General features: G+C 43.7%; 1 protein-coding gene across 3 annotated transcripts in view; it reads right to left on the bottom strand.

Annotated features, from left to right (window-relative positions):
* LOC137433172 (beta-1,3-galactosyltransferase 1-like) overlaps positions 1 to 14,799 on the bottom strand; it is a 166,653-nt gene that overhangs the window by 36,222 nt on the left and 115,632 nt on the right. For 2 of the 3 annotated variants that reach the window (XM_068125624.2, XM_078783668.1), the window contains 2 exons: positions 9,646 to 9,807; positions 4,986 to 9,435 (listed from right to left, as the gene is read on the bottom strand). In XM_068125624.2, the coding sequence (XP_067981725.2) occupies positions 8,285 to 9,415 (1,131 nt within the window). In that variant the 5' untranslated portion in view covers positions 9,416 to 9,435; positions 9,646 to 9,807 and the 3' untranslated portion in view covers positions 4,986 to 8,284. Of the gene's footprint in view, positions 1 to 4,985; positions 9,436 to 9,645; positions 9,808 to 14,799 lie in introns of those variants that run through there. The other variant, XM_078783667.1, reaches the window with a different exon arrangement.

Below are 14,799 nucleotides of genomic sequence, written 5' to 3'. Positions count from 1 at the left end.
GTTGCGGGAGAGGGGTGAAAGAGGAAGTTGGGAGGGTAGGCCTTCCCTCTTCTTGAGGTGGAATTTAATAGCACTGTGTCCAACGTGAATGCTGGAGCAAGGTGAACTGGTATTAACCCCATGACAATTTTCAGTATCCTTCATCAACCAGTCATAACTGGTGGAAAGCAGACATTCGTCACGAAAGTCACACGTCCTTTTTGTGGTCACCGTCCTCTTTTTCAGTGAACTTAGGCCCTTTAAGGTTACATCGCTCCCAGTCCCATATGATGAGTCCCATGATGCCATGACAGTTTCGTTTCCGGTTGCGGCTTGGCATTGTTGACGGCATATTGTTGCCATGACAGAAGTGTACGCACCAGCGCTGCATGCTGCTTTTCCTTTCCACTTTCAAATATTGTTCAGAGGACAAAAATACGGGACAAATGGCGTCCCGGGAAGGTTTGAAACGGGACGCGGGGCATTTGAGTACGACAGGACAATCCCGTAAAATACGGGACAGCTGGGTTAAAATCAGTTTGTAATTCGTATCTTTATAGCTACGATTGCATAGCACTGGTGGCTGGATGGGTAACAAAATTTATATATGGCACTGGGGTGGAGGAAGGAGCTGAAGAGAGTAGAGAGAATATGGCACCCTCCACCCCTCCCCCACCCCCACCCCTCCCTTGTAAGTCACCAGATTGTTGTTGATAAATTCATTAATCTAGGTGTCAGACCATCTATTATCTCATGGACTTGTAGTTTTTTTTAATCTAATAGAAGTCAGGCTGTACGGTATAATTGGGAAGTTTCCACATGGGAAATAACCAATGCTGGGGTTCCCGAAGGCACAACAACTGGTCCGGTTGCTTTCTTAGCCATGAGAAATGACTGGTTCTGGTTATCCTGATTTTACACTACAAGTGTGTTGATGACATGACCTTTTATCAAACTTATGGTGACACTGAACAAACTAGTCGTATGCAGCAACATTGACTGTCTCCAAGAATGGTCATCTAAAAACAATATGAATCTTAATACCAGTAAATGCCAAGTCATGATTAAAAGTTTTCGAAGACTCCCGGCAGAGGTGCTTAGTTTTCATATCGGAGACTCAGCAATTAATCAAACAGATTGTGTTAAACTGTTAGGCATCCATGTGCAAGAAAACTTGAAATGGGACACTCAAGTTCAGGCCATGTGTAAAACCTTGAACAGAAAACTCTACTTTTTGCGGCAACTGAAACGTTGTAATATCCCTGTTTCTAACTTAATAACAGTATATTTACAGTATGTTAGACCCACTTTGGAATATGTTTCACCTGCATGGTTTTGTGGCTTAACGAAAGGCCAGAAGGATTGTTTGGAGAAATTGCATTGGAAAGCGTTTTGTATAATTCTCTCTAGTGACTTTTGTAGAACCAAATCTTGTGCAGACATTTGTCAGGAGGTTAATATTCCTGGTCTTTCTGAGAGTCTCGAACAGCTCTCCCTCAATTTTGGCAATGTACGTTTAAAATCAAACATACACAGAGATTGGCTCCCCCCACCTAGGAACAATAATTTAAGGAACTCTGACATGTTATCTACTATTAGATGTCAAACCAACCGCTACAAGTGCACCCCCCATCCCCTTTTTAACCTCAATTTTGAATAAGAATTGGATGAGGTCCTTGTGTTATGAGTTTGATGCCTCTTGTGTTTTGTTAGATATCTGTATTTTTTTCTTGGTTTGGACGGCAATTTTATCTTATTTATTTGCTATTTTATGTTTGAGCCATTTTTATTTTTTTGTGCTTATCTATCTATAATTCCAGTAATCTCTGTCTGTACGTTTGTACGTTTGTCTGTGACCGCTGTTTCTCGACAACCACGGGTCCGATATACTTTTAACTTGCCAGGTATATTGCTGGGGACCCGAGGATGTGCCTTTTCAAGTTTTCATATTAATCGGACAATTACTTACCGAGCTATGTCCAAAAAACGATTCAACCAATCAGAGAGCAGCGAACTATCGCGTGTGCCGAACGTGGCGGACACACTCTGCCTCGGATGGCACATTTGAGAGCGTATTCATTTATTTCACGTTTGCAAACTATGTTGGCGTTAAACTATGTTTTACAACTAATAAAAACGAATTTGCGATTCATTCGCTTTCCTGCGCGTTTGTGCACGCGATGGCGATTTCTTTACCAAACTCCGGAAGCCGTTCGCTTTGGACCAAACCATTGCATGTAAATAGAGGGGGGGGATTGTCACCACTCGCAAGCCGTTCGCTTTGGACCAAACCATTTCATGTAAATAGAGGGGGGGGGATATAATTTTAGATATAGATATAGTACGGGCATGCCCTAGTCTATCTATAATTCCAGTAATCTCTGTACGTCTGTACGTTTGTTTGTTTGTCTGTGACCGCTGTTTCTCGACAACTACCGGTCCGATATACTTGAAACTTGCCAGGTATATTGCTGGGGACCCGAGGATGTGCCTTTTCAAGGTTTCATATTAATCGGACAATTACTTACCGAGCTATGTCCAAAAAACGATTCAACCAATCAGAGAGCAGCGAACGATCGCGTGTGCCGAACGTGGAGGACACACTCTGCCTCGGATGGCACATTTGAGAGCGTATTCATTTATTTCACGTTTGCAAACTATGTTGGCGTTAAACTATGTTTTAAAACTAATAAAACCGAATTTGCGATTCATTCGCTTTCCTGCGCGTTTGTGCACGCGATGGCGATTTCTTTACCAAACTCCGGAAGCCGTTCGCTTTGGACCAAACCATTGCATGTAAATAGAGGGGGGGGATTGTCACCGTACTCGCAAGCCGTTCGCTTTGGACCAAACCATTTCATGTAAATAGAGGGGGGGGATATAATTTTAGATATAGATCTCGACAACTACCGGTCCGATATACTTGAAACTTGCCAGGTATATTGCTGGGGACCCGAGGATGTGCCTTTTCAAGGTTTGAAATTAATCGGACAAGTACTTACCGAGCTATGGCGATTTAGCCGTTCGCCGTTCGCTTTGGCGTTACGAATGGACCAAACCATTCCATGTAAATAGAGGGGGGGGGTTCTGTGGTCGTTGCGAATGGACGAAACCATTTCATGTAAATAGAGGGGGGGGATTGTCACTGTACTCGCAAGCCGTTCGCCGTTCGCTTTGGCGTTGCGAATGGACCAAAACATTTCATGTAAATAGAGGGGGGGGATATAATTTTAGATAGATATATAGTACGGGCATATATATAGTACGGGCATGCCCTAGTACCTGCAATATTTATAAATTCACTGTAATTCAGCCTATGGCTGCAAAAGTCTTTTTGTAGTGAACCGATAATGAAGGTTGTGAATAAGTTAAAACCCTCCACACACCCCCTTAAACCCCGAGCTTTTTATGCTGTTATCAAACGTTAACAAACAAAAATTGATGCATCATGGATGATGAAGGTTGTGGTCAAGTTTCAACGGAATTGCCTGTGTATAGTTTCTGAGAAGGAAGCAAATACCTATTTTAGGGGGAGGGGAGGGGGGATGGTTTTGTGGCTACCATCCCCATAAACCCCCATAAACCATCTTAGACCCCAATTTTTTTATTGGCGTGACTAAACGTTGGTACATCACAAGTGATAAATGGAACGTTGTGGTCACGTTTCATCGGAATTGTACGTGTAGTTTCTGAAAAGAAAGCAGATACATATTTGGGGGGGGGGGAGGGGTGGCAGGGGGCAACCCCCACGTAGGGCCTGATTTTTTTTTATGCCGTGAAGAAATTTTGGTGCATCATGGGTGGTGAAGGTTGTGGTCAAGTTTCATTGAATTGTGTACGTGTAGTTTCAGAGAAGAGAGCAAATACCTATTTTGGGAGGGCAGGGGGTGAGGGTGGTGGCAAATCTGGATCCACTTTGACCCCCGGTAGACACACTTAGTCTTCGATTTTTTTTCATGCAGTGAACAAACTTGAGTTGCAACATACCGCATATCATTTGTGCCAAGTTTGGTCACAATCCCATCAGCAGTTTCAGAGAAGAAGTTGCAAGTGTTTACGGATTGACGGACTGACAACGCGACATCGCATAAGTTCCCCAGAACTACTTTCCAGGTGAGCTAACAAGGACAGGGCGAGGTCTACAAGCACCAAATTTGGTCGAGATGACGTAAAATGGCATAATATTTTGTCAAAGTACTGCTAAACCGAAGGGTTTTGAAAGTGCTAAATAGGCGATTTGTGTTCTGCAGTGTTCAGGTATATCATTCAATTTAAACAAATATTTTAAAGGTCATAGAAAAAAAAACATTCTGGAAATTTACTGCCGTTGATGCAAGGTCTTTTACACCACCTTATTTAACATCATATTAGTTATTCGTACCTGTTGTTTGTGTCATTTGTGCCGTCTTTAAAAACAGAACGTTTCCTGTTTGGAATGATTTTCAATTTTGTTTGACTGCCAGACAGGCAGAGAAAGAAAAAGTTTTTTTAAATCTCACTCCTCTCAGAGTATGTGTGATCGGGATGGATTCAGAGCCAAAGTACTGTTAAACTGCAGGTTTGTTTTCTGATTCATGTTCAGCTTGATGTTCAAAATAGAACATTATATTCAAATAAGGTTGTTCCTCGATCAAAAACTGATTTTTATAGAACGAAGGACAGATAGACAGAAGTAAACCAATTGCCTAACCTCACTTTTTGATTTGCATGCGTAGGATAACAAAATCATCTCTGACTGCACCTGCCTCTTAAGTATGCATTTCACTTTCTCCTTCCTTTTGGTGATAGTACCACTCACATCTGGTGCACATTATTCCACCCACATCTCTCCTGCTCCATGAGATAACATGCATGGGGCAAATGTCGGTGGGTAGGGATTCCGTACCCTGGCTAGACAGCTTAAATGCGAGTGTGCATCGCTCTCGGCTATCCTTCCAGCAATACATACATACATGTCCTGATAGATTCAGCAAAATAACTTTAATCATATAACATGTAGTCTACAATTTTCATGTTTGTCCCTTTTATTTCCTTCATAATCTAAAATGCCAACAATAAATATTCGCCGCCATTAAATTATCGCCACCAATAAATATTCGCAATCAACAAAAGCAAGATCATTTAAAAAGTACTAGAATTCAACATTAACATAACATTTTCCCCTCTCATATTCATCAGAGTGATACTCCCACACACAAAGCAAAACTTGTCATCGGCTATGACTCACAGACTTCGTTATTTTGTGGGGCAAGGGGAAGGGAGGAGGCTGAAAATCGGAAAAGAAGACATTAAAACAAAGAAAAATGTCCAGACTATGCAGTACCTACTACCTGCACATACGTACACAGTATAACTGTATAAGGCAATATGTACATTGATCCCTGAGCTGACTATTCAGATTTTTCGATTTTCAAACATTTTCGATTTACATTTTAAAGAAATTTCAAAACTCTTCGATTTTCGACTTTCAAAACTGCCGCCATCACTACAAGTCGTGCATTATAAGTCACACAACTTGTTCACAATACAAATTACACAGAAAGTGTGTCCAGAGTAGCAATATAAATTAGCCGGGAGATCGCACAATTCAGGATTCAGTGGTCAATGGTGCTCGGTTCATCATCCCAGGACTCCCAAAAGTGGTTTTTATTGCGGATGACTCTTGGGCCCTGTGCTGGCCTGGCCGGTGCAGATTTCAAGTCATGTTCTCTTCAAATCAATTCCCAACAGGTAGCAAGATGCATTGCAATGCCGGTAGGGAGCTCCACTTTCATCATGGTGTTGCATCAAAAATGGCAGCGCAGCATTGCCCAAAATGTCAAAATGACACATCATCCATAAGGCACATGCAGCTTTGCATTGTGAGAAAAACAAAGCCATTCAACTTTGGAATTTTTACATCAAGTAAAGTGTGGTATCCCCTGTCTGAAATAGGTTTAAATGCATAGAATGTGACCATACGTGAGCAACTTTATGATTCTGATGTGCCATACTCTGTTACAGTGCATCGGTGGTGCTAGGGTAGTTTCTTGGCAAAGGTTATACTGGGTAGTTTGCCATTGCCTTCCCAGCAGTAGATAAGGCAGGAATTTGGAATTTGGCCATGGTGCTGCGTACTCTTCGCAAAGGACACCGTGGGATCATCCACAAACTAATGCTGACATCATCAACCAAGTAATGCCAACAGATGGGACATCGAGGTTATCATCCACCCGAGGGGATGAATCACCCTGCCTGTGAAACACCGGGATGACAGCTTATAGCTGGGTCGGGATTCGAACCCAGACTAGACAGCTTAGAGGTTAGAGGCGAGCGTGTATACCTGTAGGCCATCCTGCCAGCCTAGAGAAAATCATATTTATCTTAAGTCACTTTTCTTCACAAATTACAAATAGGTTATGAGACTAGCAAACCCAAATATTATGGATTTAAATCCAACTGAAAGTGGAGCATGTCAATAGATTACATGCAGAGTAAAGACCCTGAACAAGTTACAACTTTGTGTACAAGTCACCTTTGGCACAACATCGGGCCTGGCCAGCCGGTTCGTGCAGGAGTTGTGCGAAACAATAAGGTGTGATTAAACGGGGCCATTGAAGTAGAGGTAACATGCTCTGCTGACTACAAGTGAGATCTCACTTCGATTTGGACAAGCACCAATTGCAACATGAGAAATATAAAACGGCTTTTTGCTAGGAGGATGGCGGACAAAGAATATAGAGAATCATGCATTCTATAAGGTAACCAAGGATGTTCAGGTTAGATTCCGAGTATTTGTTTTGTCTGTGGAAGCTTTATATATTTTTTCAGTGCTGTAACACTTTCAGTAGTTTATGTCTAATCCAAACATTTCTTCAGATAACTATAGATGGTATTCATAGAATAGTTACCTTGCGCAGTCGACTTGGTGCGAGCCAACTCTTCAGTTTCTTCAGGTTTTTTTTTCTTTCATCAAATATGGCTGCCAGACCACGTGACCGATGACGTCATAAATTTACATTCTCCAATATAATTGTTGCATAGATCACGCTCAAGAAATTTCAAACTGATCGGACTGAACGTTGTATTTATCAAATTATTATGTCATAATAAAGGCACCAATGACGTCATCGTTAAAAAAAACTTATTCCTCATTTGGAGTTATTTACAATGAGCCAAGTTTAAATTTTTCCCACGAAGCGGTTTCGGAGATAAAGAGGTCAAAAAATTTTCAGTTTTTCCAAGATGGCACCCTACCATGTGACCTATGACGTCTTAATTATCACTAAATATTCTACACGAGTAGACGCATACATACTATGGTTCAAATTTTGTGTCAATCGCACCAACAGTTTACAAGAAAATGAATAGATGAATTTAAACAAGATGGCGCAGCATCACATGACGTATGACGTCATAATTATTAATAATAAATTCTACCAATATACTCATACTATAGGGGAAATTTCCTGTCAATCGGACCAACGGTTGCCAAGAAAATGATTTTAAAAAGGCAGACACGTACGTACACAAGCGATCGCTTAACAGAACATCATGTTCTGATGGTTCTTAAGAAATTCTTAAACTAGAACAATGCGACTGTGTCGCCAATATGCCTCCGCATAGTCCCACAACGGGTAGATGCCATCACTTTGCATACATATGGGTAGGCGATCACGTTTGTGAAGTTTAGTGTTGATCGGATAAGGTTCGTTTTTCTATCCAATATGGCTGCCAAACCACGTCACCTATGACATCATCATTTTCAAACTATATGCAACAGTGCTGTTAGATGATATTTGTAAAATTTCGCATCGATAGGGTGAGCGGTTTCAGAGATGTCATTATTTAATATTTTCCTTCAATCCAATCTGGCTGCCATACCACGTGACCTATGACGTCACATTTATCAGAAAAACATTCTGCATGGGTGTCACTCCTACCCTGAAAGTTTCGTCTCAATCGGACATATGGTTGCTGAGAAAAACGAGGTTTAGCCCGTACAGACCGGACAACCCGAAAACATAACGCCTCCGGTGACTTTGTCGGCGGAGGCATAAAAATTTTAGGAAGAACATCATGTTCTGTTACGTTCTTCAGAAAAAGAGAACATCCATTTACAACGGGTACCTTATATAAAGTAGGGTTGCTTAAAGGCAATGGCTTGGACTTTGGCATACATTCAAACGACAACACCAAACAACATATGCAGACATCGCTGGAGTGGAACACCTCTCTCAGGACAACCCTAACTCTATGTATGCATTTGGGAAGAACTTTCAGATATTTCATAGCACGCATCATCTATTCCTTGTGCCAGTTATTCCTAACCTCGGCAGTGATAAGGTCCCTCCTGCATGACCCTTGTCCAGTATGCTTGCATTTCATGTGGACTGACCATGTGTGCACTTACCAAGTGACTATATAAAGATGTTGAGAAGGGTATGCGCCAGTGGTAGAATTGGGGGTTTGCAATTGGTTTGATTCCAATCTTTCTCAACAAGAATCCGACCGTCACGTCCTCAAGGTAGAGAAGACTCTCTCCATGTGCCGCTTGTACCAGCTTGGCGGACACGTCACCTGACATCAAGTAGCCAGACCCTGAGCAGAACGATGGGTATCGCCGGCCTTTATACACAGACTCTGGCATAAACCACTTGCTGCGGTTATTCCTGTCAGGACCTCCATCGATGACATGGCCCATGAAGAATTGCTTAAAGGATGCATTTCCGGATTGCAGAACATTACAGAGCAGACTTCGCAAGTTTACGAAGGTGTCCTGGTCAAGCTTCATGACATAAGGAGTGCGTGGACAATGCGAGGCCACCCAGCTGAGGCCCATGAGCATTTTGAGTGTGAGATTGCGATACGAGTCCCTGAAGGCCTGCATCAGGATATCTTTGTTTAGTTCGTTCTCTTGGAGAACTGCCGCATGGGTCATTTCGTTTCCTCCCTCACCGAGCAGGAAGAGCATCCGTGTAGGAATGCCTGGAAAAGCATTGGGCCTTCCCCATGTGAGGCGTATGGCCTTCCGTGCCGCCGAAGAAGCGTAATCTGTGAAGACCAATAATATGAGGAAAGGATCTGAATCTGGATGGCAGGCTGGCTGGTCGATTAAAAAAGGAAAGGTTCCATAATGTCTGCCGTCGAGTTCAAAATTCATATTTGTCCGGATGGCTTGCGGAGTCGTTGCGTGTGGAATAGGTCGAGTCTGTCCATTGTGCAAGTTGATGGTGTGGTCAGTAAGGCTCTGCTGTCCATGACTTTCTCTTTGAAACGATTTTTCTCGCAAAATGTTATTCGCCAATTCATGTTGTACAGATACATACGTCGGCCTCAAATCCTGACGGTCCTGGGTCATAATGGTGTTCTTGTAATGTCCACTCTGCAATGCCTGGAACAGCAGCAGCGTCACCACGAACAGTACTATAACTGCAAAATATTCACGTTGCAGCATCTCAGCCTCACCTGGTGGGGCTTGGGTGGAAAAAAAAAATAAAATAAGGAAGGAATAAGGGGGCTAAATAAGGGGCTTGGGTGGAATAAGGAAGGAAATACATTGATGGATTTAGGGAACGAGCTTGTGCAATCTCAACACAATGCTCGAGACATTGCAGAGAATCTCAATCTCGATGTTAGCCTCTAGGTCTCGTGTACCTAACCCATCCCGCTTTGTCCCCACCTTACCTTCGCATCTGGGATGTAGAGAAAGTCCGTAAAACGTCAACCCTGTTTCGGCGACTGACTCAGATGGTATCGGCGCCTCGTTCTCAACTCCGGCTGTGTTGCTCTTGCTTCTCCTCTGTCTGTACTCTTCAGCTTGTCCTCCTCCTTTCAGCCACCTTCAGGCTACCAGGAAGGTAGTTAATATCACTCCGTTTTATAGGAAGTGTGCAAAAACATCCTATCAATTACAGGTCAGCAAACTTACAAGCAAAACTAGAAAACACCTGAAAATGCAAAGCCCAGTCCGCATCCACTTTGTATCCAAACTTCCTCTTCCATATGCTAAACATGATGAAAACAGCCAAAAAAAATACAAAAAACATTTATGATTTTAGGCGACCTCGACCTTATGACCTCAAAAGTAATCGGCTTCGGTGACCCAATATGCAAACCCTGCTCGAATTTCATGTCAATAGGATAAAAATTGACGATTTTATGCAACCTTGACCTTTTGATCTAAAAAAACAAAAAAACAATCGGCTTCTGTTTTTTTATTGGTGAACCAATTGAGTGACCCAATATGCAAATTCTAAAACTTTCAGGTCAATTGGATGAAAATTGACGATTTATGTGATGCTGACCTTTTGACCTTTTGACCAAATTATTGATTTGTCTTCTCCATATTCTCGTAATAAAACCTTGTTGAAAATTTGATTACAAAGCTCAAATGATAATTAAATTTTCATGTCAATTGGATGAAAATTGACGATTTATGTGATGCTGACCTTTTGACCTTTTGACCAAATTATTGATTTGTCTTCTCCATATTCTCATAATAAAACCTTGTTGAAAATTTGATGACAAAGCTCAAATGATAATTAAATTTTCATGTCAATTGGATGAAAATTTATGATTTTATGTGTTGCTGACCTTTGACCTTTTGACCTTTTGACAAAATTATTCATTTGTTTTCTCCATATTCTCATAATAAAACTTTGTTTATAATTATGATGACAAAAGCTCAAACGGTAAAAAAAAGAAAGTTATAGCCCGAACAGACATACAGACAGACACGTACACGCGCATGGGACGGGATAATCATGGAATCATTCATCACTACTGATGTAAAGTCTTTACTCTTTTCAAACAACTGGATGTCTGAACATCAGTTTACATTGTGTCCTGGTCATTTAAATCTGAACCGACTATTGCTTCCTTCTCAACAATGATTGGACACCATAAACTCAAGTAAGAGCTCAGAACCATCTCCTTGGACATATCTCAAGCATGTGACGCAGTTTGTCATCCTGCTCTGTCTGCTAGCCAAGCTTGCCACCTGCGGCATACAAGGCTGTCTTCATACCTGGCTTTCTGACTTCCCCCATTTGTGCAGCCAAAGAGTTGCCATCAATGGGATGCTCTTACACCCACCTCATCTTTCTCACACCCACCTCATCTTTCTCACACCCACCTCATCTTTCTCACACCCACCTCATCTTTCTCACACCCACCTCAGCTTTCTCCCACCCCACCTCATTCGACCACATGAAGGTGATAAAACTATTAGTTAGGTCCAAAACTTCAATTCCGTGACCATTTTATGGCTAGTAAGGTTTGACGATTGATTTGACTTCTATTGACATTTTATAACAAAAATAGCCTCTATGTCCCTCCCAAAAATCCCGGCATTTTTCGCCAGAGGCCCGAATCCAAGATGACCGCCGGCACTATCTTGAAAAATTACGTTTTGAACCAGAACACCTAGAATCACGTACAAAGACACTTTTTTGGGTAAATTGACCACGAGGATTCCGAATCTGACATTAGTTTGACGTTATGACATTATTTTGACCCAGAAATCCAAGATGGCCACCATCCAGTAGAGCGAAAATGCAACTTTTGTACTTAAACATGTTAAAGAAACTACCTCCATAAGGATATCTTGCAGTAAAGTAATTGATGATTGCATGACAAGTAAACTCATTACACTTCAAAATAAGCTATTTTTAATAGCTGTGACTTGAACAGTTTTCAAATGAAGTAATTAATCAATATGACCTTTAATTATATGATTAGTTCCGAATCAGAGCATTCTGCTTCACTAGAATCTGAATCATCAGATTCCGATGAATCTCCCCGCCTTTGTACATCATCATCTCGCTCCTCATTCCCCTCCTGGCTCTCATCTTCCTCACTCTCTTCAGCTGGCCCTGGTGCAGGTAGATGTGTCGGGAGAGCAGGTTGCGTGTGGCGGACAGGGCGACAGCGACCACCCACCAGCTCCCAGCCATGTCCGAGTGGCGAGGGGTGGTGTTTCTTGGAGGGATGACGCACAAGATATGCCAAGTAGTTTGCTCGGAGGCAGTGTTGGCGTAGGCTGTCTGCATCTGGAGGGAGACGGATAAATGATTTGTTTTTCAGTGTCTTCCACTTTGCTGCACGGGCCTCAGCCATGGTGCTACTCTTTTCGTCGCCATAGATGACATGTCGTGTGAACTGGAAGAGCTCCTCTAGCACCTCCTCCTCAAGGTCAAGGCTATCTCCACACAGCGAGAGCTGCCGTCGAGCCACAGGGCTCTTCGCCACCCGGTCATACACCAACTTCTTACCCTTGCCATCGAAGCCTGAGTTGGCATCACAGCCTGTCATACAGTGCAGCTGCACAATACAGTCTGCCATCTCGTCATTAACCAGGCCATGACATGAGATAGTCTCCTTCTTCCTCTTGATACAGAGCTTTCCGGGCAGCTGCTGCGAGATGACTGCTGCCGCGACATAGGCATCGGTATCAGCGGTATCAATGACAACAGGGCCACTGTAGCCTGATTCATGCAGAACTGCGTAAGCAGAAAAGAGGACAGTATCAGCCTCAGACTGGTCAAAGCTGTAGTTCTCCATTGGTTGCTGGGTTGACAAATTGGTGCAGTGGGAGCCAACAGAGTAGACAATCTCTGCATCAACACTCTCTGCAAGGTCTGTCAGGTAGGTGCATATCAGCTTTTGCATCCGCCCCTTGTTGCTGACGCTACATAGAAGTGTTTTGAATGCTTGGGCAGAAGGGAAGGGGTCATTCAATTTCATGTAGGTGTTGGGTATATGTGCCTTACCCTGTACCCGCAGGTCTCGCTCGTCATCTTTAGTAGAGTATGGTGTGTCATATGGGTCATTCACACAGAAGATACGTTCAGCATCACCATGGCGGGCAAGGATGATGGAAGACACCTTGTGGACATAGTCTGACCACTTGTATGGGGTGCCATGTTGCGTCTGTCGATCCTCTGCTGATGGAGTTGCCATCCTCCAAATCATGCCCATGTCGATGAGAGCGGTGTAGGGTTCCTGCAGATCTACAGATTGCAGAGAGAGTTTCTGGATGAGCTTACTCTTCTGTGTCTTCCTGTATGTTCCATTGGAGTTGAATAAAGCCACACACTCCTCAACAACACGATGTTCCAGCAACTCAGTGAGGTCCACAAGATGACTGACCTCAACCAGGTTGATCACTGCCTTGAGAGCATTCTGCTCCATTTCAGCAGCTCTCGTTTTGAGTTCCTCCCTGGGCTTCGCCGTGTCTGGCATCTTGGCAAATGTCAAGCGTTTACTCAGAGGGACAGGTGCATGAAGGGAGGTATTCTTACTGAATACCTGCTCCTGCAAGAAGCTGGTCAACTTTTCCTCCCCTGCAGCATGGGCAGAATTGAAGTCCACAACGAGCTCATTAGAGGCAGGCATGGCTGACTGTAGGGTGCGGAGTGTGGGTGAGGATGGGTCGAATGGAAAGGAGTCAAACTCATGTATGCAGGCTACCAGATCCTGCACGCACTGCTCATCCTCTCGCATTCGTTTTGGGCCACATTCAATGTGCTTCCTCTTGGCTTTTTTTCGGTTGGCCAAGGCATTATGAGCCGCCCGGATCTGGGCTACATTGTTCACATTTCTGGAGTGCACCAGCAGCTGCTTCTCATTCTTGAGGATGGAGAGCCAGCCAGACTTCATTTTGCTGCCCTTGTTCATGGTGCATTCGATCCACATGTCCCAGGCCATGTTGGAGTAGGGGTTGCCTGTGATGGACTGAGCGAAGTCAGTACGAAGGAAGGTGACCTGATCAGCAGGGAGATTTGTCAGCATTGCCCAGAAGTCAGATAGCCACCTCCCGTACCTATTGTTGTCGTACGCTACCATCCATGGCAGCATGGCGCGCAGAGAGCTGACGTACTCGTCCCAGTTACAGATATGGACTGCGTGGACATTCTGCATTAGTGCATCTGTCATGGACAGGAAGTCCCTCCAGTAGTCTGCCATGTCACTGGCCTCCACATGGATGAATAAGTTAGTGATAAGGCTGTCCAGGTCAGCATCCTCCTCCAGTGCTGCATGAGCAGCAGCACGGGATTCTTGGGAAAGACTAGTATCTCTCAGAAACTCGAGGTTTTCCCTCGTCTCATCAGCCAGGCAGGGCACGAGCCTCTCCTGCACCAGCTGACTCATGAGCACCTCATACATAAGCCTCAAGCAACGCAGCCCCCTTTTGTAATGCTTGCCTTTCAGCGCACGATCAACGGAGCCCTTGGCAATAACTCCTGCTGCCACGAGTACATCTCCTAACTCACTCCCGTTGTAGCGCTTGTATATAGCACTCATCATCACACACTGTGTATGGAAGGGACCTAGGAAGGGCACAATGTCATGGTATTTCTTTAGGTTCTCGGCCTTGAGCAGGGTAATGAGGACGTACACGGGATGATCTCCCACTAAGAAGGCGAAAGGCATGTGCTTGGTGGCAATGATGATAGAAAGCTTGTCCATGATGTCATTCACAACTGACTTGTTGGGCGGTTGATTGTAGGACATATGAAAATAAGCCTTGCTCTTCCCTTGCTCCGCATTTAAACCAGCATAAAACCCATTGTATGAAGGGATAGCCTGCTCAGCTGCATCAGGGCGGTCACCATCCACGTCCACACGAGCAAGGGCATGAAAAATGCTCCGCTTGCACTGATGCTTTGTACTTGATGAGAACATAGTGGGCTTTGGCCGGATGGGAGGCTCCCCACGTTTTATCGTCCTATACGGCTTAACTACCTGCATCTCAGATGCCTTCTCAGTTAGTGCCTGTGACACAGTCTTTGCGTCTGTGATGCGTGTTTGCTCATCCTGGATGTTAGCCTCATAATC

Source organism: Myxine glutinosa, chromosome 8 (assembly GCF_964187855.1).
Source record: "Myxine glutinosa chromosome 8, kmMyxGlut1.1, whole genome shotgun sequence".
Classification (NCBI taxonomy): domain Eukaryota; kingdom Metazoa; phylum Chordata; class Myxini; order Myxiniformes; family Myxinidae; genus Myxine; species Myxine glutinosa.
The sequence above is the reverse complement of the archived record's forward strand: the minus strand, read 5'-3'. Positions and strand labels throughout refer to the sequence as shown.